This window comes from Aedes aegypti, chromosome 2 (genome assembly GCF_002204515.2).
Source record: "Aedes aegypti strain LVP_AGWG chromosome 2, AaegL5.0 Primary Assembly, whole genome shotgun sequence".
Classification (NCBI taxonomy): Eukaryota; Metazoa; Arthropoda; class Insecta; order Diptera; family Culicidae; genus Aedes; species Aedes aegypti.
Genome location: NC_035108.1, coordinates 159,191,570 through 159,219,114, shown reverse-complemented (window position 1 = coordinate 159,219,114; position 27,545 = coordinate 159,191,570). Strand labels below are relative to the sequence as shown.

Sequence of the window (27,545 nt, the reverse complement as noted above, 5' to 3'; positions counted from 1 at the left end):
CCGATTTAGAGCTTTTTTTCCTACGGTGACATAGGGTGGTCCGAACAAAACTGGTTTTCTGGCTCTAGAGTTTTCAATTCAAATTTCTCATCAAAGTAGTCTATGAAACACTTTTAGAGCTTTGAAAAATGCGTAATTTGGTGAGTGAAGAAACTCGCTATCTCCTTCCGTTTAGGAGTTATTGTTGTTTTTCTCTCAAAAACATGCTTTCTTTGATTGTGAATATCTCTGATTGGGGCAAACATAAAAATATCTTTTGACGGCATTCAAAAGACAAAATAAAATTGTATATTATATCAAAAAATTACAGATGTGTTATTTTTGTAACTTTAATAAAACGTCTTGAAAGTCAAATATGTTTTATCATAAAAACTTTAATAACTTTTGAACTAAAATAGATATCAACAATCTTTTTGCATGAAAATTTGCGTTTTGTTAAGTTCTAAAAGTCGTTCATATACGACTTTGACGAGAAAATAATATTAAAAAAACTAGAGTTGAAAAACTTATTTCTGTTGGACCACCCTGCGATGATTAGGAAAAAATGCTCTAGATTGGTCAAATTTTGAGCTACAGAAATACTTTTTTCGGCAAAGTTGATCAAAATTTCAAGTTCTACCGCTTTGCCTAAGAGCATATACCAATATTTTTGCAAATAAAAAAGTTGATTATATGATATGTGTGATATTGTGGACCACCCTAGTTTCAAATGACACAGTATGTAAGCTTACATTTTTAGAAACAATTTTGTAGAAGATCATTTTTGTCTGAAATTTCATTTTCATGCCCAAAATGCAAAATAATAAAGAAATACATACTATGAAAATCTTCAAAATAGTTTTAGAGCCCTATCTTTCTTATTTCGGATTTCTCGTCAAAGCGGTCTATGAACGACTTTAAGAACTTAACAAAACGCAAATTTTCATCCAAAAATATTGATGATATCTATTTTAGTTCAAAAGTTATTAAAGTTTTTCTGCTTAAAATCCTATGTTTTTCAAGGCATTTTAATAGAGTTACAAAAATAACACATCTGTAATTTTTTGATACAATATACAATTTTATTTTTTCTTTTGAATGCCGTCAAAAGATATTTTTTATGTTTGCCCCAATCAGAGATATTCACAATCAAAGTAGGCATGTTTTTGAGAGAAAAACAACAATAACTCCTAAACGGAAGGAGATAGCGAGTTTCTTTACTCACCAAATTACGCATTTTTCAAAGCTCTAAAAGTGTTTCATAGACTACTTTGATGAGAAATTTGAATTGAAAACTCTAGAGCCAGAAAACCAAGTTTGTTCGGACCACCCTATGTTACCGTAGGAAAAAAAGCTCTAAATCGGTCAATTTAAGAGATACAAAAAAACTTTTTTCGGCAAAGTTGCTTGAAATTGAATGGTCTACAACTTTGCTGAAGCATGTATAATATAATTTCTACAAATAAGAAAGTTAGTTACACAATTTCTATGAAAATGTGGTCCACCCTAATTTTCAATAACATCAAACAAAAGGCTTAACTAATACAAACAACTTTGTAGAAGACCGTTTTTGTCTAATGTTTCATTCTAAAGCTCAGAATGCATCTTTCCGCGTAAAACTGATTCCTGGACCACTGTGCATTGTCGGAATAACATTCCAGGTGGTTGCTGAACACGTATGGCTGAAACGTGAAGCAGAACGGGTTGGATTGAAAGTGAATACGTCGAACACGAAATATCTGCTGACCTGCAAGCGCTAGGAGTTTTTGAACGACGTGTGCTTATGACGATCTTTGGAGGAATATGTGACAACGGCGTGTGGAGGAGAAGAATGAACCACAAGCTTGCGCGACTCTGCTGTGAACCCAGTATCCAGAAAGTCGCCAAAGCTGAAAGGGTACGATGGGCGGGGCACGTTGTAAGAATACTAAACAACAGGGGTTCCCAAACTTTTTGTAATCACGGCGCCCTTTGACATTTTTTATCAGAAGCGCGGCGCACTATTATCATTTTATACAAAAATATGAATATTTTCGACAAAGTTTCTGCCAGACTTTTCATGCTAGAACAAAATCTACTTTTGCAAAAAGTACGTTCTTTGATAATTCACTAAAATTATTGATATGAAAAACAATTGCACATTTTTTTACAAAAATAGGAATCTGCAAAAAATATTAAATTATATTTTGAACTATCACAGTTTCTGGTGTTTCTGGATCCTGTAGTGAACTTTAAATTCTTGCTAAATTTGCGCCGCTTGTATTGTAAAAGCATAAAAATAGAAAAAACGACAAATTTTGATCGAAGCAGGATTTAAAAAAATCGTCAAAGGATTCCTTTCAATTCGAGGCTATAAAAATGTCTTTACATTTGCGAAAGATTTTAACATGGTTAACATTTTTGCATCAGAATAAGAAATAAGAAAAGTAAAATTGTTTCTCCCAGTGTTGTGAAACCCCCTTCTCGATATAACTAAGCGACTTTAATTTTGATAAGGAGAATAAAAATTATGGCATTTTCCAGGTTAGTTTACTTTTTGACATATGATCGCAGAAATGAACCAGCCTAGGGCTGCAATTCTCTTGAACAATTAATAACATAAGTTCTTCCGTTTCTATGAAAATGTGTAGTATAACACAGGTAAACAGAGGAAGAGCGAGCAAGCAAGATGAAAAAATCATAGTGGAGCTTTTAACAACACAATGTAACTCCATCCAGCCTGAAGATCTGTTTGTTACTGAGATCCCTACCAGCAAGGTTGTGACTATAGCGTAATAACAATTTGATATCATTTATAGAGGATGTTGTTTCAGAACTTCATCAATATATAAACTCTGAGAAAGTTCTAACTAATCCTACAGAAAACTCTATTACAGTAGACGTTCGGTCGGTGCAAACGGTTTAACTGCAATGCTTTTTAACTGCAAGTCCGGTAACTGCAACAATTCTCCAGTTATCGCACCACCACGGTGTCTTTGTGGAGTAACTTTATTACAAAAAAAATAGGTAAGTCTGAAATTTCAAACTAAAAACAATTAGACTTTGCCCTTTAATTTGCGACCAAAATCAAAATAATCGGTCGGGGGGTCCAGAACATTTTTTTTTATTTTGTGTGAAGTATTCATGGATATGTGTTTTTTTACCGACACACATTGCGTTGAACATAGATACGGGACAAACTGCAAGATCAAACCATTTGAACACCTTGGCTTGGAAAGTAAAGTTGTTCTTGCTCAAAAGAGCTGTTATAAGCATATATGACATATGATATACGCATAATTGCAAAACTGTCTCAAACGTCATTTTAGTTATTGTTTATGAAAAACCTTGAAAATCGTACTTAAATTGGTCATAATGATGTAAGAAGTTATTAGGAAATATTTTTAATAGGTGAAGATGCATCGATATCAAACCTCAAATTTTCAAGAGCTTGTTTGTAGATTTGTATCTTGAGAACCTGACAACCTTTTGCGTTGAACATTTTATTGATTAGTCGCCACCAGCGAGTAACCAGTGAGTTACCGGTTGTCTGCTTCTCTAGACTTGTGCTTTTGAAAATTTGAGGTTTGGCTTCTATGTATATTCACCCTTAAAACTATTGATAACCGAGTGTGTAGCTCATTGTTATTAAGCAGATAAACGGACCAAAATAAAAACTGTCACCGCTGGGAGATAGAGGAGGATCTTCTCTTTGTCGTAGCATTGTGAAATAAAGTGTAAATCTATTCGTTTGCTCAGTAATAACAAGCTATGGCTTTTAGGACGAGATCATAAATTATGCGAGATTTCTCTTTTCACTCGTTACAAAAGTGACTTATTCGCCTTTCAAACAACACAATTTCAGTTATTTGAATTAACTAGTAGAGGGCATGTAATAAACCTTGTTATAAGGCATGTAATATACTTGCCCCATGGTGCTGAAAAATACGCTAATTTGGATGGTATTTGGGAAGTTTCAAAACTTATATTTTTTATGTTACTTTCTTTATGGCACAGTGCTTATGAAAAGATCAGAAACTAACATCATGGGACTAAAAAGTGTTTGGGATTTTTGTACTTGTTTGCAGTACTATAACCCCATATTAACCCCTCTACCGGCAGCTTCATTTTTTCAAAATATTCAAATCGCGATAATTTTTTTGTTTCTCAATATTTTTGAAAAAAAAAATTCCACAACTTCTCAAAAAACTCTCTTATTTTCAGAATCTGTATCGGTTTTGAGCATTGGTCATCTATATTCGGAGATATTCCAAAATTCTTTGGGGACCGACGCATAGCCATAACTCTCGTAATTATCTCTGGCTACAGTTTTTTTCTTATATTCGGCTATTCGCTTTTCAAAACTAAACTTTGATGAAAGTCTATTGTGAAGAAATTAAACAAATCGGTGTAACTGTTTTTGACAATGAGCTTTTATGTCTTTGGTACCACTCTAGCCGTAACGAGATCTTGAAAACTTCTTAAAACATCATATTGAAATTTTATATGGGAAGTGTCGGTCCCCCAAGGAACACCGACATATTTTTTTAAACTAGTTGACCAATGGTTAATACCGACATGGATTCCAAAAGTGGAAGAGTTTTTTGAGAAGTTGTGAAAAAATGGTGGAAAAATATAGAAAAACAAAAAAGTTATCGCGATTCAAATATATTTTTGTGCTGGAAAAATGAAGCTGCCGGTAGAGGGGTTAAGCTTAATAATAGCAAACAAACTCATGAATATCTCTTCTGCTAGCTATCTGTCGAATTGAATTTCTCTCTTCAGCAAATTTCTTTATAATGGTTTCAAGAATGAGCTTTTACAATGGGATAATAAGTTTGTACTTACATTACAGTACAAGCGTGTTTGGAACATACCTCAAAATTTCTTCATAGTAATTTCCATATAAATTTAATTGTCTTTGGGCCACCTTAAATCACCACCTAGAAAGCTGCGAATTTCACAGAACACTATTTTTATAGTAAGGATAGTAAGGAACATATGTGAGATTGAATTCTCAAACATGTTTTAATTTTGAACCGCCCTAATGTACATAAACACATAAATAGGCAAATTCAAACATATGTGCAAGTCTCTCGAAATCAAACAAAAAAAAAATACTCTGGACCCCCCGACCGATTATTTTGGTTTTAGCAGCAAATGAACGCGAGAAACCTAGACTTTATTGTGGAGAAGTTTCAGACTTACCTATTTTTTTGTAATAAACTTGTTCTACGAAACACACCGTGACCACCAAACGTCAAAATGGTGCGCCATGTTAGCCCCTGTTATCCCAAATGAACAGTCGAATGAATTTCACGTTCATTTTACGTCAGTTGATGGGTTGTTGACGTTTTTCAGTCGTTGCAGTTATCGAATTTCGTTCGCTAAGTGAAACGTAAACATGTTGCAGTTACCGAACGTCTACTGTATATACCTTTACAATGTTTGTCAACATAAATTTGGAACATGGAATTTGAAAAACTTTGAACATAGATATTATTTTTTTTTTTTGAACTGGTGAGCGATATCTCAAAGCTATCTTAATGTTTTCACTCCCAAAAAGTTGCATTCAACTTCTGTGGCGAGCAGCTTAATTGTCTTCTTTGTTCGATTTTCGTATTCAACTTTCGTCTGATGCTTTCGATCAATGTAATACAATTATAACATAAGTTGAGAAGGTTTGCCAGGCCTTACTTTTAATCGGCCCACGGCGCCCCTGAAAAAGATTTAAGGCGCCCCAGGGCGCCGCGGCGCACAGTTTGGGAAGCACTGCTAAACAACAATCCCGCAAAAATGGAGTTCACCTCGTATCCGGCCGGTACAAGACGAAGAGGGGCGCAATGAGCTAGGTAACCAAGTGGACCAAGTGGAGCAGAATCTTGGAAGTGTGGGACGATCGAAAAACTGGAGGCAAGCAGCCATGAACCGAGTTTGTTGACGTAACATTGATCATGTCATGCGCAGGTCATGTCTTGAAGGACGTAGCACCATCAAAACAACATTTGTTCCAGCATTTTTAACACCGTTTTTTTTGTGAAAAAATAGTCGATCAAAGTCGTGGGAAAGAAAGGAAAAGGGAATATTCTTGAAGAACAAAAAAAATTCCGGTAAGGTTTTGAAAAACTATGGTATTGTGCAAGAATTTATTGGTGAACTTCAACAAAAACTCATCTGAAAAGCTGATAAATCCTTTTCCCCAGTATTTCCCTTTTCTCTTTGAAAAAAAATACTTATTTTGTGCGGCCAAATTCTAAGTGGAACAGATCATCTTATTATCTTAATAGAAATTAATAGGAATCCCATCTTAAATAGACTTGACTTAGATTTTTTCGTATAAAATCTGTGCAGAATAATGACTATCCCTGAAATAATTACAATCGTGTGTAGCCCAGCTTAGAATCGATTTGAACTGCAATTTTTCATTCTGATAGTGGGTGAATATGTGTTATTCTAATAGTTCCAAGCAAATTTCAAAACTCACCTTTGCTAGTCATCGATCGCTATTCAGTAAAGTAGATTGTAAAATTTGGAACATTACCCTTGTATTTTTAAAACGCGTTAGCGATAGTCAGCCTCATAGGTATCGGCAACATGACCGACAAAGAGTTTTCCTTGCTGTCATACCCTTCGCCTGAGCCCCCTCCGTTGATGCCGATCAGTTCAATTTGCCGTCTTAAAAAAGTGTGTCCGTAAAAATCCTGCATACATGCTTTTATCAAGTACTTTTGCGCGAAGAAAGTTCGTTTTTCTAGGAATTTTTGACTTAGGTATCCAGCAATTAAACCGCAATGGAGTAATCGGACGGGTGTCCACCTGGGGCTTGGGTTGTGCTGAGGTTGCCACCCCCGCCAGGTCCACCGCTGGCACCATTGGCCGCTGCATTGGCTGCTGTCAGATTATGGCTTTGCTGGGGTCGGGACCACAGAGACGAACGCATACCCAGCTTCAGCTTCTTGATCGTGTCGATGTCGCACTCCGCCTCCGACAGCTCCAGGCGGTCCGGAGTTCCGCTCTCGATCGGCACCTGGTGGAACAGCGGACCGCCACCGCCTCCCGGGGTATTGTCGGGTAAATGTAGTGGTGTAAGTAAGGATCTCATTGTTCCCCTATACATATAGATGTGTGTTTGATTGTAGTTGGTTGCTTTTTTGCGATTTTTTTATTGGTTGTTTTACTCGAAACAACACGATTTTGATTTGATTGATCAATGGTTCAACAATGAGAGAACGGATCGTATTTTAAAAATCAGTTATAGATTAAAGGGTTGTTGAAGAAACCTTGTCAGTTTTTGTGTCTTCAATTGCTCCATAATTCAACGTAAGTAACGATTACAATCATTCGAGTTATGATTTTTAAAATTTTGCAATAACGGCGTCTAATTCTAGTACGGATTGGCACAATTTCATCAACAATCGGAGGATAGACGTGATGGAGTGTTGATTGTTCTACTACTGTGGATGGGACGAAACTGGGACGGCATGCGAGGAAGTTGAATCGTTTGAGTATCGTTTTGGCAACTACTACGAGGGGATGCGATTGGCGATTGAACGGTGTTTTTACTACTGAGAGAGGATTTGTGTCGTGGTGTGGTGTTGGTGTTATGGAGATGAAGGTGATGGTACCTTGATCTGCCACGACGAGGTAGTGATTTTTGTTCAGACATCGGTGACAGGTCGGATGAGGTGCTCGATTGCGTGCCATGATAGATGAGACCTGGAATGGAACGCATGAAATGCTGGTTATAGACGAGCTCATCATCCCCACAGGCGGCTGGTTGTAGAAGGTCTTCCTTACTATGCTTGATCTTGGCATCCAGCTGATTCGAAGACTCTGTCCGACTCGACGTTAGCTGGTCCTGATCAGAGTCCGATTCTTCACTTTCAGGCTCTGTTTTACGCGAATGCCTCCGACGACCTTTCGATGAATTCTGACGATCGATACAAGAAAAAAACGTGGCATTCATTAATATGGGATATGTCCAGCATCCAGAACTCACGTGCTCACGCATAATGCCTCTATCGCGCGCTTAAAGCAAACTTCAAAGATTAAAAAGTTGGTGTTCCAAACTTATGAGTGTACAATTTTAAAATATGATCGCTCGATCAAACTATAATAAAGCAACAACTAGAAGCCAATTAGCGTGTGAGTGTGAGTGCAGATTTGTTCAAGAAAGAAATAAGTTAAACGCACAATATTATAGTAAGGCGATTGATTATGAAGCTGTCTCAGTACCGCTGCTGGAGGTGGCGAAGCGCATCCCTCGGTCATGGCACGTTCGTGGTACATGAAGGAGTGCAGAAGTGTGTTGGCTGGTCCGCTGTGGTGAGGCTGAGCCAGGGTGCTTGCTTCGGATAGCTGGAAAGTGGCATACGGGGAAATGTCCTCGGAAGTTTCTGTGAAGAATTCAACCGCCTTTAGAACTACACAAGAACTCAGAATTCAACAGTATTACCTGGTATCTTGTCGCCAGCTTGCAGTGCCACCTTGTGAATGGTAGCGTAGTACCGGTCCCGCTGGGCGTCCGTACTCTGTTGGTTGCCTTCCATCGTGTCCTTCCGCTCCCGACCACGTTGGCCTGGGAAGTAACGAGGCGGCTCAGAGCCGTAACCCAAACAGAACAAGACAATATACTCACGATATTTGTAGCAAACTACCGTGAACGCTATGCAGATGATGGTTGCCGTGATGGTGATGATGATCGGTATCAGCAGCTGGATGTTGCTGTAGAATACTTGCGAACGGTGGCCTCGGTGCAGAAGATCCGGTGGGGGTGGATCTACAAGTAAGAAATTCGAATTATTTATAGTCGATATGAAATTCTACGAAAACAGTGTCAATGGAAAGAAGTGTCTGAAAAAGTAACTAGCTATTTAATTGCAATTCTACATATTAGAATAAGTCAGAAGAAACTACTAACACTAGATGATCGCTCGCAAGATCCACTATTGATAATTCGAATTAAACTTAAACTTAAATAAACAATTAGAAATAAAAAATCAATTTTCATTAATTCCATCCCCAATGACCATAATAGCGAAGAAGAGTATAAAATTAGAAGCGATATATGCACATGTGCCATTTGGTTACGTGCAAAATGCAAACAATATAGGGGCGGTCCATTAATTACGTAAGACATTTTTTGGGGTTTTTCAACCCCCCCTCCCCCCATGGTAAGATTTTTTGTATGGAAATTAAAAATAAATTGTATGGCGCGTAAGAAATCTCAGACCCCCCCTCCCCCCATAAACCCTTACGTAATTAATGGACAGTCCCATACGTATTTCGCCTCATCTGTTGTACTCTTTTACAGCGTTAAATAGGATGGTGTGTTAACAGGGTCGCCTGTTAAGATGATTCCCTGGATGGAATTTCTGGAAGAAATCGCGGTGAAAATCCGGAGATAATGGCGAAAAATTGCTAGAGGAATTCCGGATGAATTTCTGGAAGAAACATCCGGTGGGATTCCAAAACAATTCCTGGAGAAAATCTGAAGGTATTCCCGGAGGAACTTCGAAGAAATTACATGAGGATCTCTGAAGAATTTCTTATAGGATCTCCAAAGGATTTCTAGCAGGGGTTCAGGAGCAACTGCGGAATATTTTTTAGAGAAACTCCGGAGAAGTTCCTGAAGGAACTATGGAAGACATCCCGTAGTAATTCTGGATAAAATCCTTGTGGCTCCAAAGGAATTCCTGGAGGAGCTCCGAGAAATTTCTGTAGGAAATCCGAGGAACTCTTAAAGATTTGCTAGAGAAACTCTGGAAAAAATCCCTGAAGAAAAACCGTAAGACTAGTTCCTGGAGGTAATTCCCGGATTAATTCCTGGAGAAAATCCTTGAAAGAATTTCTACAGAAAATTCCTAGAGCTATTCCAGGTGGAAATTCCGGATGAATTCCTGGACAAGGATGGAAATCTAGTGATCATGACAAAATCCATGATGCCTCGCGTTGTTCTTTATCCTGCGATCATAGCAACAACGATTAACTCTTTGTCGTCAAACTATCACAACAAACTACGCTCCGCAAATAATGCATCATGTTGCACGTGAGCTAGCGATTAACTGTTCGCGAAAAAAAGTTTGATTATTTCGAGGGTTTTTCCACTTTTATTTATTGATCTGCCTCCATATATGTTGTTTGTAATTCTAAAACCATTCGGACATTGGTTGAGCGATAAATAATAGCGCGAATGCGGCATGATTCAAGTTGATCGCTACTTGTAACAACATCCAATAAACTCTTTGTCCCACGACAAACAGTGCATCGGATGCTTCATATATCCGCTATACGCACGCGTAATTAGGTGTTGAAATCATGCTGCTGCGAGAGTAACGGCCCTCTTAGATTATTCCAATACTATGTTGTTGATCGCTAGAGCCGATTTGTTTCCATCCTTGTTCCTGGATCAAATCCCGGAATCCTAGAAATTCCGGAGGAAAAAAATCTCCGGAAGAATCCCTGGAAGTATTTCTGGACAAAATCCTCGAAGGAATTACTATTGGAAATCCGCTGAGGAATTCTTGGAGCAAATCCCAGGAGGAGGTCTTGAGGGTTATCCTTGAAATTCTTGGAAGAAGTCTATAGATGAATTGCTATTGGAAATCTCCTGAGGATTTTTTTGAGAAAATCCCCGGAAAAGTACTTGAGGGATATCCCCGGAGAAATACTTGAAATTCCTGGAAGAAATCCTTGGAGTAATTGCTATTTTACAATACCAGGATATGTTTTTGGGGATATCCCCGGAGAAATCCTTGAAATTTCCGAAGAAATTCCTGATGGAAATACCGGAGAACTTCCTCGTGCAAATCTGCAGACAAATTCCTGGAAAAATCCCCGAAAGAATTTCTGGACAAAATCTCCAGAGGAGGACGAAATCCGCGGATGGAAATCCCATGAGAAATTCCTGGAGGAAATTCCCGGATGATTTTATGGCCCCGACATACTGTTATTATGCAAAGAAATTGTCCATCAAATCTAAGCACAGGGCTCGATTTCTGCGGTCATTCTGCATCCCTGGGCCAATTTAAAAAAAAAATCCCTAGGAGGAATCTCGAAAAATTTCGATTTTAAGCTTTTGGCTTAAAAGTTCAATATAGTCCTTATTAAAATTTTGCAATAGCACTGAAAAAAAAACCTACTAAAAGGCTCAAAAAGTTGGGCAAATTGTTCTCAACTAGTATAAAACTGGTACCGTTGTTATAATTAGAAAACAACTACACTTAACATACCAGAGTGGCTTAAGTATAAGGAAAATCTCCGAAGGAATTTCTGGAGGAAATCCCAGGAGGAATTCCTGTAGCTAATCCCCAGAAAAATTTCTGGAGGAAATCTCCAGAGCAATTTCTAAAGGAAATCCTTGGAGGAAGTTCGTTAAGGTATTCCTGAAGGACATCCCCGTAGGAATTCCCGGAGAAAATTTTCGGAAGAATCCCTGGAGGAAATCTCTGGAGATTTTCCTGGTGCAATTCTCCAGAGAAACTTCTGGAGGAAATCTCCGAAAAATTCTCTGAAAAAAACCCCGCAGAAATTTCTGAAAGAAATCCTCAGAGGAATTACTGAATGATTTTGTGGTCGAGATCCCCAGAGGAATTCTTGGACAAAATCCCTAGAGAAATTACTGTCGAAAATCCCCTAAAAAAATCGTAAAGAAAATCCCCGGAGAAATCCTTGAAATTCCTGGAGAAATTTCTAGGGTAAATCCCCGAAGGAATTTCTGCAGGTAATCCCAGGAAGAATTCCTGGATGAAATCCCCGGAAAAATTCTCTGAATAAATCCCCGGATAACAATTTCTAGAGAAAATACCTGAAGGAATATCATTATGAAATCCCCGGAGAAATTCCTGGACGAAATCACCAGAGGAACTGCTATGCTTGAGAAACTCCTGGAGAAATTCCCAGAAGGATTTCTTGAAAAAAATCTCCGGAGTAATTTTAGGAGAAGATCTCCGAAAGAATCCTTAAAACCCCATGAGCAATCCATGGGGGAAATTCTTTGAGGAATTTCTGGAGGAAATACCCGAAGATATTCATGGTATAAATCCTCAGAGAAACTCCTGAAGGATATCTCAGGATAAATTCTCTAAAAAAATCCCGAAAGAATTTCTGAAGAAAATCTTTGGAGAAATTTCTTAATGAATTTCTGGACGAAATCCTCAGAGAAATTACTATCGAAAATCCCCTGGAAATACTGGAGAAAATCCCATGAGCAATCCATGGAGGAAATTCCATGAAGAACTCCTAGGGTAAATCCCCGGAGGAATCTCTGCAGGTACCCGGAAAAATGTCTGGAGGAAATCTCCGGAGGAATTCCTGGATGAAATCCCCGGAGAAAATCCTGGTGCATATCTAGAGTTTTCAATCCCGGGAACATTTCCCGGGAATTGAGATTTCCCGGGATTCCCGTTTCCCGGGAAATGATTTTCTGTTTCCCGGGATTCCCGTATTTCCCGGGATTTCTGTAGTTCCCGGGAATCTCTATTTAAATACAGAATGGACCATGTATATTCAGCTAAAAACTATCGCACAATTTACTTTTCATATCATACAAAACAATGTCCTCACTAGAAGAGATACGATGTGTTTGTGAGTTAAAAGATTGGTGAAAACCAACCGAAAAAATGGAAGAAAACGGGATGTATTTGACATTTTATGTGTGATTTCTACATGGCTTACTTCACTGCCTACTGGTTGGCAATATAACGTTTACCGGGACAACTAGTTGGCAATACCGTTGTAAAGATTTATTAAATGTTGGTAAATATTATTCGAACTTCAAACGATACCTCCACATATAATTTTGCTTAATTTTATAAACTTTTTTGTTAAAAAGCCTAGCAAAAAACGAAGCAAATATTTTTGGAGGAACATAAATAAATTACTCATAAAATGAGAGAACCAATCGTGCAAATGCAATGGGTAAAACAAAACATTAATAAAATAAGACATTATTTCAAAAAACTTCATCAAATTAGCATAACTTTTACGTTTTTAGAATTTCCCGGGATCCCGGGAATTCCCGGGAAATGATAATTTTATTTCCCGTTTCCCGGGAAGTCAATTCCCGGGAAAATTGAAAACTCTATGCATATCCCTAAAGAAATTCCTGGAGGAAATCATCGGATAATGTCTTTGAAAAAATCCCCGAAGGAAATTCTAGAGAAAATGCCTGGAGGATTTTCATAATGAAGTCCCCATCAGAAATCCTGGACGAAATCCCCGGAGGAATCCTTGGACGAAAATCCCGAAGGAATTCCTGGAGAAAATCCCCGGAGAAATTCCTCGACGAATTCCTGGAGCAAACCCCCGCAGAAACTCCTGCTCGTAATTCCCAAATTCGGGAATTCATTTGGGAAATACCTGCAGGAACTTCATTATTAAATTCCTCCAGGCATTTTCTCTAGAAATTCCTTAGCGGATTTATTCAGGAAATCCCCTCAAAAATTGCTCGACAACATCTATGGCGTAATTTCTGATGAAAATACCCAGAGTGATTCATGTGAGAAATTCCCGGATGATTTACTGCAAGACGTCTCCGGAGGAAATCCAAGGGGGAACTGCTGGTGGGAATCCATGGAGTAGTTCCTGGTGGAAATTTTGTTGGACACATCGGAGCAACTTCGATAGAATTCCTGGAAAAGCACATGGAGGACTTCGTTGAGGAATCTTCCGATGTGATCTCGTAGAAATTCGTGGTGGAATCTCTGGACGAATTCCTGCAGGAATTCCTAAAGGATTTTCAGGAGAAATAGGGGAAAAGCACCAATTTTCGACCCATCCATACGATTTTGGCCTACTTTGTATGAAAATCCGAAAATTGGCACAGAATTCTGGTAGGTCAAAAATTAGCGCTTTTTACCTAGTCTGATGATCGCTTTCCTTCTTAAATCACTCAATTGTTGCACCCTCACTTCCTAGACTACTAAGCTATAAGCCATTTTACGAGACGTTCGAATGACGTTTTTGTTATTGTTCTAAAAACTAGCATGACATGTAAATGGCGCTAGTCCTATTTTTGTTGGTGATAACGTTCCCGTCTCTTTCAGGATATGTATCTAACCAATTACATGGTTGATTTTACCAGGAAATGAAAAAAGTTTTTCCCTGCTTGCTGATTTTAATTTCACTTGAGAATATTTAAAAGTTCGTTGCATGCCATCATTGAATGAGATCCTTTCAAATGTGGCGCTATGACAAACGTAAATAAATAGGCCCGCCGGCAAGTTTCAAAGCTGGTAAACAAACTAAACCATATGATTCGGAACGTCTCATAAACTGGTATACAATAAAATTGGATTGCAAGCTCCAATTTTTAGCATGGTCCAAAACTTTGGACCAAACCTGTTATTTGGACCACTGGTGAAGTTGCCCTAACACAGCGGGTCTAGATATTTTGAACTCATCTGCCGTAAATTCGGGTAAAATCAATCAGTAGGGTGAAATTGATCACCGTGTCATAGGTTTTTTTTTCTTAGTTATTAAGCACCAATATCAATGTTACCTGAGGTAAATGAACGTTATTTGTCTTAACTGTTGTCCAACTGTGTGTTGTGAAATTTATTTGTGTTACAGAAAGATCATTTCTATGAAAATGATGTAAAATTCCAGAGCCATGTTCCATGTGGTATTGGCAGACATTCGTCAACTTTTAGCTTTAAACAAGGATTTGGTCATGGTGGCAGCCTGAAAGATTGTCTAACATATATCCCCAAAACAGATAGCATTATCAAAATTCGTACTTGGAAATTGCCTACCGTTTTCCGAGGTATTCTATGAGATTGTCCGACATTTCCCCGAAGACCATTTCCCCGAATGATTTTTCCCCGAAGGATTTTCGCCCGAAAACTATTTCGCCGAATGCACTGTTTCCCCGAATGTACTGTTTCCCCGAAAATTTTCTGCAAACACGTCTTTCATTTTTTTTCAACTATCAGAGTAATAGACTGAATTCAGTTAGTCAGGTAATCGCTTCAAACTAATTCTCTTATGAATGATATGAATCGGGAAACGACAGACGAGATATTTGGATTGGAAATCGATGACAGTTTTTATTTGAAGCCCTGCTCTTAAAAATATGTTAAACATTAAGTTCAGTATTAAAATTTTGGGTGCAGGTCGTTGGGCCAAATGCCGTTAGGCCGAATGTCTTAAAGCCGAAAGGGTCGTTAGGGTAATATTTGATCATTTACTTTTTTTTCATAAGGCCAACACATTCATCAGTGTTTTTTTCCTTCTTTTAATCAAGGGCTGTTCTTTCTAGTTATATTTCACAGCGAATATTGTGGGCTTCTAGGTAATGCTATGCCAATTATACTGATCGAAAATTAACAATCCATTCGACCTCACAATTCATTCGGCAGCTTCTAGGTAACACAAATCGGTCATTTTCGACCTAATTACCCTTTCGGCCTAGCGACCCTTTCGTCCTAACGACATTCGGCCTAATGACCATCGGCCTTACGACATTTGGCCTAACAAAATCCGGTCCTAACGGGATAGAACCAAAAATTGTATTATGCTAAGAATAGCAATAAAAATGAAGAAAATGTAGAAGACGTGGGTTTTGAAAGATTATCCAAGAGGTAAGCAAATCTGATGCCTTATGGCGTTTGTCCGGACATAATTTATTTTAATGATATCTGGCTGAACGGGCATCGACATAATTATTAAATAAAGTTTTACTGATTGAAAACTTTGTGCGGGATTCAGAGGCGTGACCCAAAAGGAAGATCTTGATCTTGACTGCTTAAGAATTTTAAAAGAAAAAATGAGTTTATAAGTTTGTTCGCGACGCATCTGACAGATTAGTGCATCGTTGCGAGGCTATTATTCGATCATTGCATCCGCATTAGTAGTTTGTGTCCCATAAAGCATAGGCAAATGTTCTATTTTTTTCTGTAACAATAAATCGATACCATAAAAGTTGCTTGTTCAAAATTTTGTAAATATCCTTTCTTTAAACATAGGTTGTAATTCCTCATTTTACTGCTTTAATAATCATTTACTTTTTTTCTGTTAGGAACACAAACCACTGCGACCAATTTTTGATCTATTGTAGTATTTCTCGTGTTCTTTGTGCATGTCGTATTACTTTGTCACTATCGAAGTTCACTGATAGATCTTTATCCCATAATGCACCACGAAAAGGTGATAATTTTAAAGCTAGGCTTTTCATTTTTCAATCTTTGGCAGTTATTTGAAGCTTTGTTGTGTTAATATTGTTCTGCTCACAGCTTCTCCTTATTTCAACAGGAATTTTCCCTTCTTTAATTAGAAGGCAATTCTTCGTAGATAAATATATCATTAAAAAATTACAGTGCTACTGAAACTTGAAGCAAATTTTGTTCTGGTAATTATATACCATTTCTTCAATTTTTATTGTGAATGCAAATATTACGGTTTCTAATGTTTTGAATCAACATTTTCAATGCTTCCGATCAACCCTTGATAAAGATTTTTCATTGAATAGGCATGTTTTTTTCTATTTAATTAGTGATTTTTAGCATTTTGTGTATTCATTATTAACATGCTCACTTCATTTGATGTTTTCGGCTATTAGTTTTAGGCAATTTCGAGAAATTTGTTTCCAATGAAGACATTTATCTTCAAACTGATATATTGTCAGAAAATTGATATAGAAGCATGGTGTTGCGTCTTTTTAAAAGTTTCTAGAAGGAAAAATCGATGTCTAGTTATGTAGGGCAAGATATAAAAGATTCTTTAATTATCCTACCGTACTAAAGCTTGGCTTATTGTAGTTACAGTTCTTTATGGCACGCTAAGTATTATGAAAGAATAATCGTTTGACTAAATGAATACATGGCAAAAGAACATTTAACCGAATAATGAATCTTTGCGAAATATTCCAAAACAATTTGAAAGAACAGCCTATAATTAAAAGAAGGGAAAATATAAATTGAAATATTATCAGCTAATTGCCAATAATTATAGGAACAGTTTAAATAAAATAATAGTCCATAATTATAAGAAGGCATAACTCCGCCAAATGTCCATTCGCCTAAATGTCCATAAGCCAAACAGCCATAGGCTAATCATACCGCTCACAATGAAACTGCCTATCATGAGCTTGTTTTTTCATGTCAGGCTATCACATGAGCGATTTTTAAGTGGCTTTGAGTATAATGCATGCACACACGCACATAATTTTGAACACCAGTTGCTTCAAACACATGGATTTTATAAAAAAAATCATCAAAAAAGCTAGCACGTTAAACGCCTTTTGGTAGCAGGATTATGAATATCTTTAAGTATGTAGCTAACATTAAGATTTTTTCGGGGAAATGGTACATTCGGGAAAAAAGTTTTCGGGGAAGTGGTTCATTCGGGAAAACGTCATTCGGGGAAATTGCATTCGGGGAAATGGTTTTCGGGGAAATGTCGGACAATCATTCTTTGAATTTAATTATTGATTATTTCCATAAATTTGTCAAGCATAATCGGATTCAGGTTGAAGTCCCTTAGTTATGTAGAGTTGTTTTCAAAACAAATATTATTGGCTTTGGTAAGTGATCAATTTCACCCCGAAAAGGGATTTCTCGAAATTGAAAGGTGGAAGTTGTACTTCGATTAACTCTTGAATGGTGCTGAGAACACTTACAGTGATCAACATAGAGACGGAAATGTCTACTAGAGATGGTCGGGTTTCATTTTTTACAAACCCGAACCCGACCCGTACCCGACTTATTTTCTTTTCTTTTATTTTTTGTTCCCGGATTTACCTAAAAACTTTACTTAATCTTTCAAAAGTTCAGTTTTCCCTCCAAAAAATATATTGAGATATTTCGCTGAAAGTTCTACAAGAAATTCTTCTGTGAATTCCTTTATATAATTTTCCCAAAAAAAATAATAACAAATTCTTCTGCGATGTTCATCAAAACCCCTTAGAAATATTTTAAAATTCATAAACAAATTGCGTCAAATGTTTCTATGTTTTCTTGTTCTAGAAATTTTGCTATAAAACCTCGGATTATTCGAGAATTGAAAAGAAAATTGTTTTTGGAATGTCCCTTGCCTTCGAATCTTCAGAGGAAACTTGTTAAAAAACCTCATGAAAACTTTTTCTTCCAAAATAAGCATAGCGGTAAAGGAATCTGTAGAGAAACATGTAGCAAAATAACAGGGAAGGGAGAAAGGATTTATTATGATACTCATAAAGAAATTTGTATTAGAAGATCAATTTTCAGAAATAATTTTAATCATTATTGGCAGAATTTATATTCTTGGTTTGAATTTTTGTGCGATACGAGGGCGGAATTTTTAGAGGCTTTTTGGCAGAATTTCAGAGAACCAGAAGTCAAGGAAGGATATATTTCAAGGACTATCTCTGAGGAATATTCTAATGAAGCTACTTGAGAAATTTGTTTTATTTGTAAATTCATTAGAAAGGTTTTAATTATCCTGTAATTTGCCTCTAGAGAAAAGGGTAAAAATAATCACTCAACTTTCATCATACCATTGTCCATATATCCATCCTGCTTCAACATTTTGTTGTTTCTCCTTCCTTCACATGTCGCTTTGAGGAACTTCGTACGAAAATCTTTCCATACTCAAAAAAGCAACATTTCAAAGAATCTATACATAGGATGCAGAATTTTTATACGTATGGTGAAAGTCCATCAGGAATTCCTCAACAAATTTTCAAAGTAATGCAAAAATTTTCCTTAAGATTTAAATTCATTAAAATCATTCATTACATTACGAATTTTACTACAATATATCTTTCGTAATGTTCTTAAAAAAAAAACCGGCCATATTTCACGTTCAACTCCAAAATAATCGATAATAGACTCTTCAAAAAAGTTTGATTGGAATTTCTAAAGCTAGGAAAATGGGTTCTACATCAATATGTTCACCATATCATGAAACTGTCGAGTTCATACAAAATATTATCTTAGATTTTAGTTACAAATACATTCAGTGAAAATTCCATCCATTTTAACATAAATTATTTTCTATTATAAAAGACGAAGGAAAAAGAGCAAGAATGGACCACTTAAGCTTTTCTCTGAGGTACATTGTCAACAAGTTTCAGAAACTTTATGATATAGTTCTTGAACTTTACGACAGGAATTCAGAAAAATTTTCCGAATTATATTTAAGGTGCAATTATTCAAAAAAATACCAAAATAGTTCTTTCAATTTTTATGTATTTGTATTTTTTATGGAGTGATTTGTAGAGGAGTTTGTAAAGCAATCCCTAAAAAATATTAAGGTTTTCCTGGAGTAGTTTTTGAACTAAAAAATGAAGAGTGGATACATTTTTAAATGTTATTTATGGAAGAATCTTGAGATTATCATTCGGAAAAAATTGAGTTATTTCTAGAGCCCGAAGAAATACTTTAATATTCTGGCGGTGCTCTTCAAGAGATTTTTTAAGAAATTTGATTTTTCGAGAAATTTTTTGGTGAGATAAGGCTTTTTTACGAATCATTTTCCGTTGGAATCCCAGGACGAACTCAGTGAAAACTGGAAAATGAGTTCTTGAGGAAAGCACTAAAAACTACGAAAATAATTCATGAAGAATTCCCCGTAGGAATTCTCAGAGGAATCTCTTTAAAGCATATGTTTGAATAAAAAAAGACATTACTTGTGAGTTTTTTTTTCCTATAATTCTTGAAGAATTTTTGACTGCATTACAAAACAAAATCTTTTCCGTAGTGAAAATTGAAATTTACAAATTTTACTAATGTGCCATGAAATGAAACAAATAAATAAATTCAATACCAATCTGTTAAAATTACGAAATTTGTAAAAATCTTGATTATTGCTATCGACATTACTTTTGTAAAACAAATATTTGCTAGGCCCCCTCCAGAAAACAATCGCCTGAATGTAGGCATATTCCAAAGGAATTTCCTTACATCCAACAGAATTTCAATTATTTTTACAAAATGAGCGTTATTATGCAAACAAATTGTCCATCCAATCTGAGCACAAGGCTCGATTACTGAGCCAATTTAAAAAGAAAATCTCTAGGAAGAATATCGATAAATCTTGATTTAAAGTTTATGACTAAAAATTTCAATATAATCCTTATTAAAATTTTACAATAACAATGAAATAACCTATAAAAACGTTCAAAAAGTTGGCCAAACTGTTCTCAACTAGTATACAATTGTTACCGTTGTTGTACCGGGTACCCCCGTTGGTTGGTTTGACCACATGTAATCTGAACACTTTTTAATTTATAACCTGTACATCGTTCAGATTAAAAAAGGTTCAAACGTCATTTAGCTCATGGAACGGAGTAAACTGGAATGGAACGCTGTGGAACGGAACGCAGAATCAAAACAAAACAGTAAAAGAGATAACCAGATGCACGTTTCTAGGGTGACTAGATGTTCAAATTAAAAATAAACCCCGATGGTTTGCATGAGGTACCGTTCAAATTAACGGGGGTGTACGGTAATAAGAAAATTTTACAACTAACTTCACTTACCGGAGTAGCTTAGGTATGTTTTTACATGGCTTAAACCAGTAAGCTTAGTTTTATAGAATGAAATCGGAGAAATAAATTTCAATACACAATTGATGTTACGTTCGATAAACGTGAAACATTTAGTGTTGAATATTATTAATTAACAGCTTGTTTTTCGACATTCACCAGCCCACCAAAGTCTGCCGTATTTATTTTGCTTAATAAAATTTGCTTGTTTGTACATCTGGTACTACTCTTGATGTTTACGTCTAGATTTCCACCGATTATTGCCCTTAGCACTTTACGTTAAAATATCCTGTTAAACATTCACAGCCACAACAGGATTATAACTACACGGGATACATGATTGTCATATGTCACAAGTGTTCGAAGATTAACAAAGTCTTTAAAAACTTCAAACAAATCCCAAATAAGTACTACTTAAGTATCAACATTTTTTTTCTATCTTTATTAACGAGTTGCTTAGCCATGGGTTTATTCATCTCGGGGCCAACGGCTTTACTTCCCTTCCGAAGGAAGTCGTCATTGCATTTTTTTGTGACTATCTCTGGGATGGGATTCGATCCCAGGTTCTCGGCATGAGAGGCGTGTGACCTAACCACTACACCAGGTCCGTCCCCATTAAGTACCATCTAGGACTTCCATTCGTATCACTAGGACTTCCATTCTATATATCTGCAACAATTTACTTCGTTTTAATTTATTCGGGATTCATCGTCAATCTGTTTATTGTCGCGCCGCTACCAAACCGGATCGCGTCAGTGTGACTCGCGACGTGCCTCAACTCGCCGCTTTTTGAAATCAGTTTTAAGTGTAGCATTGCATTCTTACGATGTTTATGAACACAGCGCACTATTCAAATATTAGTCGCGACGCTTGGAGACTGAGAAAAAAATTTGTCATTATTTTTACCGGATCCATATTATTGACATCTAGGTCGCGTTCGACTCAGTATCGAAAATCTAGATGGTGCAGGTAATATCAAAGACTTAAAAATAAGGCTCAAAGCTGATTAAGCTGACAATTACAATTAAATGTAAGAATTGTAGAAGAGAAATGAAATAAAAAGAGATGAGTTTCCGAATTTACTGTTTGATATTGCATTTTGTCGCATATACTCCTTGATTTTGCAGACGATGACTTTATTGGAATTGATCGCAGTGCAGTAGAGCAGGGTGTCACTATTTTAAAGATGGACAACTAGGATATGCTTGTAATGCCATTTACTCTACCCAAACGTATATGGTTGCATGTAGAGAAAGAAGCCAGTTGTGTTCATGCTGAGGCAGTGCTTGATGGGGATGTAGTTGAAGTCGTTGAAAATCCATAGAATACTTGTGACGTGTGGTAATTATGTTTCCCGTGTAGTAAAAATACGTGTTCTGGCTGCGAATATCTTCTTTTAATGATTACGTAACCAGCTTAGGGAACCGCAACTTGCAAAGAGAAACGACATTTCTACATTGTTGCTTAATAAAATCTTATCTGCTTCATAGATCCATTCTTTCGTTAATAACTTCGGCAAAACACCTCGTGATCCTTTATTGTACAACACTGAAAAGTGTTTCGAAAAGTAAACCAGTTTTCAATAATAATGCAAAGAGAGCAACTATGAATGCAAGCATGTGCAAATGAAACATCATTGTCAATTTGCCATGTAAAAAACGCTGATTCTTGGCTCTCTAAGCACAATTATTTAATAACAGAAGCAAAGGCTATTACTCGAATAAAATACGGCAAACTTCAGTGAGCTGATCATTCAGTGCGAATGCCGCAAGAAGAAGTTGCATCAATCAGGTGTAGGTCATCCGTGGAAGACATCCGCGTATGTTCTTTCTGAAATTGACGTGAGCGTACCAGAGCAACCAAATCATTCCAGATTAGAAACAAACGGTTGATACTTGCTCTATTCGGCTATAACAGTAATCACATGGCTTATTATTGAACTATCATTGTGCTACATTTATTCTCAGATCATTTTAATCCTGAATAACAACATTGTTAATTGTTAATTTATTTGTTTTACCTTTCAATCAGTACATAATGCAAAACATCAATCAATTAAACTTAAGCCAGTAAACTATGAAAAAAACACATGCTTAAGCCACTTAAATAAGTTGAATCAGTTGTATATATGTGTAATTATAACAACGATAACAACTGTTTACTAGTTTAGAACAGTTAGGCCAAATTTTTGAGCGTTTTTGTAGGTTGTTTCAGTACCATTGCGTAATTTTAATATGGATTTTATTGAATTTTTTAGTCGAAAACTTCAAATCAAGATTTGTTGAGATTCCTCTTAGGGATTTTTTTTTGAAAATTGGCCCAGAGTTGTAGAATGATCTTAGGAATCGAGCCCTGTAATCAGATATGATGGACAATTTTTTTTCATAAAAACGGTCTGTCGGGGCACCGTGGAACATGATTATGGAATTTTATATTATTTTCATAGAACTAAACATTCTCAAACGCAAAAAAAACTTCACAATACACAAATTGACAATGGTTGAGACTTTCTTTTTATCCAATGCCAGTTGAGTTGATTCCCATATCCTATAGAAGGTTTTCTCGCTCGATTTCATTTCTTACTAGTAAAGCACCAATATGCATGCAAAGTAAATGAAATAGTTCATTTACTTTGTATGGATATTGGTGCTTTATTAGTAAGAAATGAAATCGTGCGAGAAAAGCTTCTATAGAATATGGGAATCAACTCAACTGGCATTGGATAAAAAGAAAGGGGCTTTGTTGGAAGCAGTACTTAGTTGAACAACTGAATGATGCTGACAACACATAGAATGAGGATCAAGTTAGAGGAGGAAATGTCTACGATGGTTCAGCGGATGATGAGAACTAATCAGTCATCACTTTAGAGGAAGTTAAGGATGCCATTCAGCAAATTTATCCTAAAGTGGTACGGATGGTATGGAAGTTGAACCCATCTCAGCCCGAAAAATTAGCTAAATACCATGGGAATCATATTAATTAGCGGAGGAATGATCACATGTTTCATCTACAAGAAAGGGGCCATAGGGAAAAGTGGGGCAGTTTGGCCACCTTAAGGAAAAGTCGATAGAAGTGCTGAAAATATTATGGAATCTTCGGATTTGTGCATGATTTCCAACAATTTTTAGATGAATACACTAGATCGCATGATTTCCGTTGTCTTATAAAGTTCACGAATGAATGAATGATTTTTCAAAATTTGTCATTTTTTGAGTCGATTTTTTTACCGATGGAACACTTTATTTTTTATTGTAAAATTATCTCATATAATCTAAAAATACACTTGAAAGTTATTAGTATTCATAAACTCTTCGTGTAAGAAGATTAAATTTTTAAGAATATTATAACAGTCAAACCTTATCATTCTGAAAAGATGAAATTTGAAAGAGCCATTCGGGGCAATATGGGCAGTTTTTTCGAACATCATTTATTTATTTTTCTTTATGTTTAAAACACTGACTTATAATATGCCTATTGCTTCATTTCCTTATCAGCTTTAGGGTTGCATGTTATTTCAGATGAAATACCAAGAATTTAATAGAACTTTTTTCACAAGCATCGGATTGCTTTGCGGTCTTCGACAATGTTGTTCATCGTAGAAATACCTATCGAGATCTGTGTTCAGGTATTTTTATAGAGGTCAATGGGCGACCTCTGGCGATTTTGCTTTGCAAAAGTAAGTTTTCCCATAGTAAATCCCATACAAACTTTGAACGGCGGGCGCGTAAATAAAGTTTCACCGAGCGAGCTGAAATTTTTCATAGTTGTTATGGGACCTAAATGAAATCCAAAAAGTGGACTGGAGCGAGAATCTCAATTTTTCATATAACCGTGCTAGTGCTCATTCCACCCCATTGGCCAAACCGCCCTGACTACCCCTATTTCACATAGGTTATTATAATTGCCGCAAACAAAGTGTAATTCCAGATATTCTTCAGTCGCCTGTCATATAGATCGCAGAAAGTTGACTTTCGATAAACTTAAAAAATTTCTGTCGAGGAAAAACCATGTGTGAAGGCCCAAACGCAGTAATAGTGAAACGGCAACGGAAAGCGGAACCGGTTCGCCAGTATGAATTACAAGATGCTTGTTGATTCAGTGTTGGTTCACTTTCATTAGTTGACAGCTCAATCGAGATGATGTGATTTATGCTGGTGAACCAGTTCTGCTTCCCGTTTCCGTTGCCACTATCATTGCGTTTGGGCCTTAACAATTCCAAAACTTTTTTTGATTGGAAAAATACTAACCTCCATCTTTGGTGAGCGTCACAAAGTTGTACTCGGCAGTGGTCGAACCAGCCACATTATGAGCCTCGACCTTCAGCTGGTAGAGCGTGGACGGCAGCAGACCGGCTACGGTATATCTGCGTTGCATTTTGAGCGCATTGGACGCCAGGTGCCACTCATCGTCCAAACTGTTCGCCATTGACCGATACTGCACCACGAAGTACAGGATGGGACAACCATTGTCGGGCCATGCGTTCAACCGCAGAACAACTGACGTAGAATTTGGAGCCACCAGCGCTGCTGCCGTCGGGATACCGGGGGCTTGTCCCTGAGTTCGTAGATTCAGCGTAGTACTGGCGGGTGACGATCCGATTTTGTTGTGCGCTACCAAATAAATTTGATAGGTTGTTCCGCAGAACAGACCTTTGAGCTCGTGGCTTTGCCCATGCCGAGAAATTTGTAGTTCTTCTAGGTTTCCGTGTACTCTTCGGTAGTGTAATGAGAACGCAGTGATTGGCGCATTTCCAGTTGATCCGATTTTCCAATGTAGTAGAATGCTGCTGGAGGTAGCACTGGTTACGTACAGGACCGGCGGTCCAGGAGGAACTTGAACTAGCAAATTGTGCGTCAGTCGGTCGGTTCCGATTCCATTATCCACCTGACAGGTGTAGTTTCCGGTATCGGCAGATTGTAGCATAGTGATTATGATTTCTCCTGAATCTAGAATTTGGATGTTATGATGAGAGCCCGATCGGAGCAGGACGTCTCCTTTGAACCACTCTCGCCTTGGCTGTCCCACTGCCATACAATTGAGCGAAGCCGACGTTTTCCAAGGTCTGATTGTCAAGCCTCCGAAGGAGACAATTTTCGCTGGTATTCGACCGGAAGTCATTTGCGAGACTACCCTAGTGCTTTTGCCTTCTCCGATGCTAGTTGAAGCCGATACCCAGAACTGGTACTCGGTGTGGCCTTGAAGCTGCTTTGCTTCAAAATAGTGCTGATGGGGCAGTAGATTACGTTTGTCATTGCTAATTTCTTCGCGCCCGTTAACAGCGCGCATGTAGAGATTGTACCGTGTGATGATTCCGTTAGGCTCGTTAGGCGGCAGCCATGATACGTATAAGGAAGATGGCGAGCTGATAGCTATTTTGATATCGGATGGTGCTTCTGGGGCGTCTTCCTCGGTTTGGCAGAATACTGGGGGTGAAATGACCCCATCGCCCATACGAGTATAAGCGAGTACTTGGACACTGTAGTTTGAGAATTTTCGTAAGCTGGTGAGAGATGCTATGAGGGAACTTGTCTTGCGTGTTTCCATATCTCCGTTGCTGATGGATTCCTCGGAAACGGATTCGTAGTATACGGTGTATCCTTGCAGTAGACCATTCATATGCTGTTGGGGTGGTGGCTGCCAAGACACTTTGATTGAAGTAGAGCTTGTCGATGAGCACCGTATGTCTTCAGGAGGTTTGCTAGGTACATCCTCCATGGTTTGCGCGGTTACGGGTTCTGATTGGGGTCCAGATCCAACTTGATTGAATGCTGAGGCTACTATTGTGTAACGAGTGTATTTGGCAAGGTTCCCTAAAAGCAGCTCTCCAGTGCCATCCTCGCCATCGCCTGATACAGAGGTGTAGTTATAGCTGTTGGAATTAGTGTGCATCGAACGGAATCCAATACTGTAGCCTTGAATTTCACCGTGTCTAAGCTCGTAGGTAGGTGGCATCCAGTTGACAAGAATTTCCGTTGAGGAGATTGGTCTAGCTGAGAGATTTAGAGGTGCTCCTGCTGGTCTTTGAGGTTCGGTTTTAATGAATAGTTCTTGACTTGGAGCACTCCGACCAGCTGGTCCTTCAGCTATAACTCTGAATACGTAGTTGGTGGCAGGTTTCAAGTTTTCGATACTTGCTGCGTATTTCGGTGGGTCAAGTTCCATGTACATCCACTGGCGATCAATTTCTCGGTACTCCACAATATATTTGGTTACTTCGGCAGCGTCTCCACCCCGTGGATGCCACTTCAGATTCACTGATCGGCTAGAGATCATTGTTGTTTCTAAAGAAGAAGGTGGTTGCGGCGGTTCCTGAACCTGCAGTTGCACCAACTGTTGATCACGTCCATAGAGGTTACTAGCCTGACAGAAATAGGCGCCACTGTCGCTACTCTCTACGCTGGATATTTGCACTTCAGCATGGATGCCTTCAGGTGTGGCATCTTGCTTAATCGATACGCGATAGTTGTTGGATGGATTCAGTTCAACTTTTCCGTTGCGTAGCCAAACCACGTTGATTGGTTTGTCACCTTTAACTTCGCACTGCATGATTGCTGTATCTCCCTTCTTCACCGTTACCATTTTGGATTGTCCCGAGAAATAGGGTGATGCTGAAAACATAAATTGAAGGTAAATAAATACTATCACAAGTACTCAATGAGACTACTCACAGTTCACTTTCAACTGAATGACCTTCCCAATTCCAGTTCCAATTCCATTGTGAGCCTGACAGAGGTAGAATCCCTCTCGATCCTCTTTGACGTGTTGTAGCAGTAGAGAGCCGTTCGTAAGTAGCTTCGTGTAGGCTCTTTCCCTAACCTCTTCATAGTCGCCCGATTTGCTTCCTGTTGATAATACATCAAGTCAATGACAAAGAAAAGCAATGAAATTTTCTTATCGTTTATCTTCGACTTATACGCAAGGTAGGTCTAGGCAGTGTCTAGTGTCACAGCTCTCCGCGTACGTGATTTATCTTGATTTGGTCGCTTTGGTATGCCAGTGAAGATTATAAATTGAGAAGACTGAAAATTCCTTAAAACAATAAATTTTTAGCTTACTATCGATAAACGGAACTAAGATCTTCTCAATAGGATATCTTCGAATTCTAAGGCATCGGGCAGACCAA

At 37.6% G+C, this 27,545-nt stretch overlaps 1 protein-coding gene across 8 annotated transcripts in view; it reads right to left on the bottom strand.

The window, feature by feature from the left end:
• Positions 1-6,074: 6,074 nt before the first annotated feature.
• LOC5577895 (Down syndrome cell adhesion molecule-like protein Dscam2) overlaps positions 6,075-27,545 on the bottom strand; it is a 574,667-nt gene continuing 553,196 nt past the window's right edge. For 2 of the 8 annotated variants that reach the window (XM_021842944.1, XM_021842945.1), the window contains exons 13-19: positions 27,091-27,264; positions 24,670-27,030; positions 8,414-8,737; positions 8,194-8,354; positions 7,756-7,888; positions 7,584-7,674; positions 6,075-7,067 (exon numbers count right to left, since the gene is read on the bottom strand). In XM_021842944.1, coding sequence (XP_021698636.1) covers positions 6,740-7,067; positions 7,584-7,674; positions 7,756-7,888; positions 8,194-8,354; positions 8,414-8,737; positions 24,670-27,030; positions 27,091-27,264 — 3,572 coding nt within the window. In that variant the 3' untranslated portion in view covers positions 6,075-6,739. Of the gene's footprint in view, positions 7,068-7,583; positions 7,889-8,151; positions 8,355-8,413; positions 8,738-24,669; positions 27,031-27,090; positions 27,265-27,545 lie in introns of all 8 variants that reach the window. The other 6 variants (XM_021842939.1, XM_021842940.1, XM_021842937.1 and 3 more) reach the window with 4 other exon arrangements.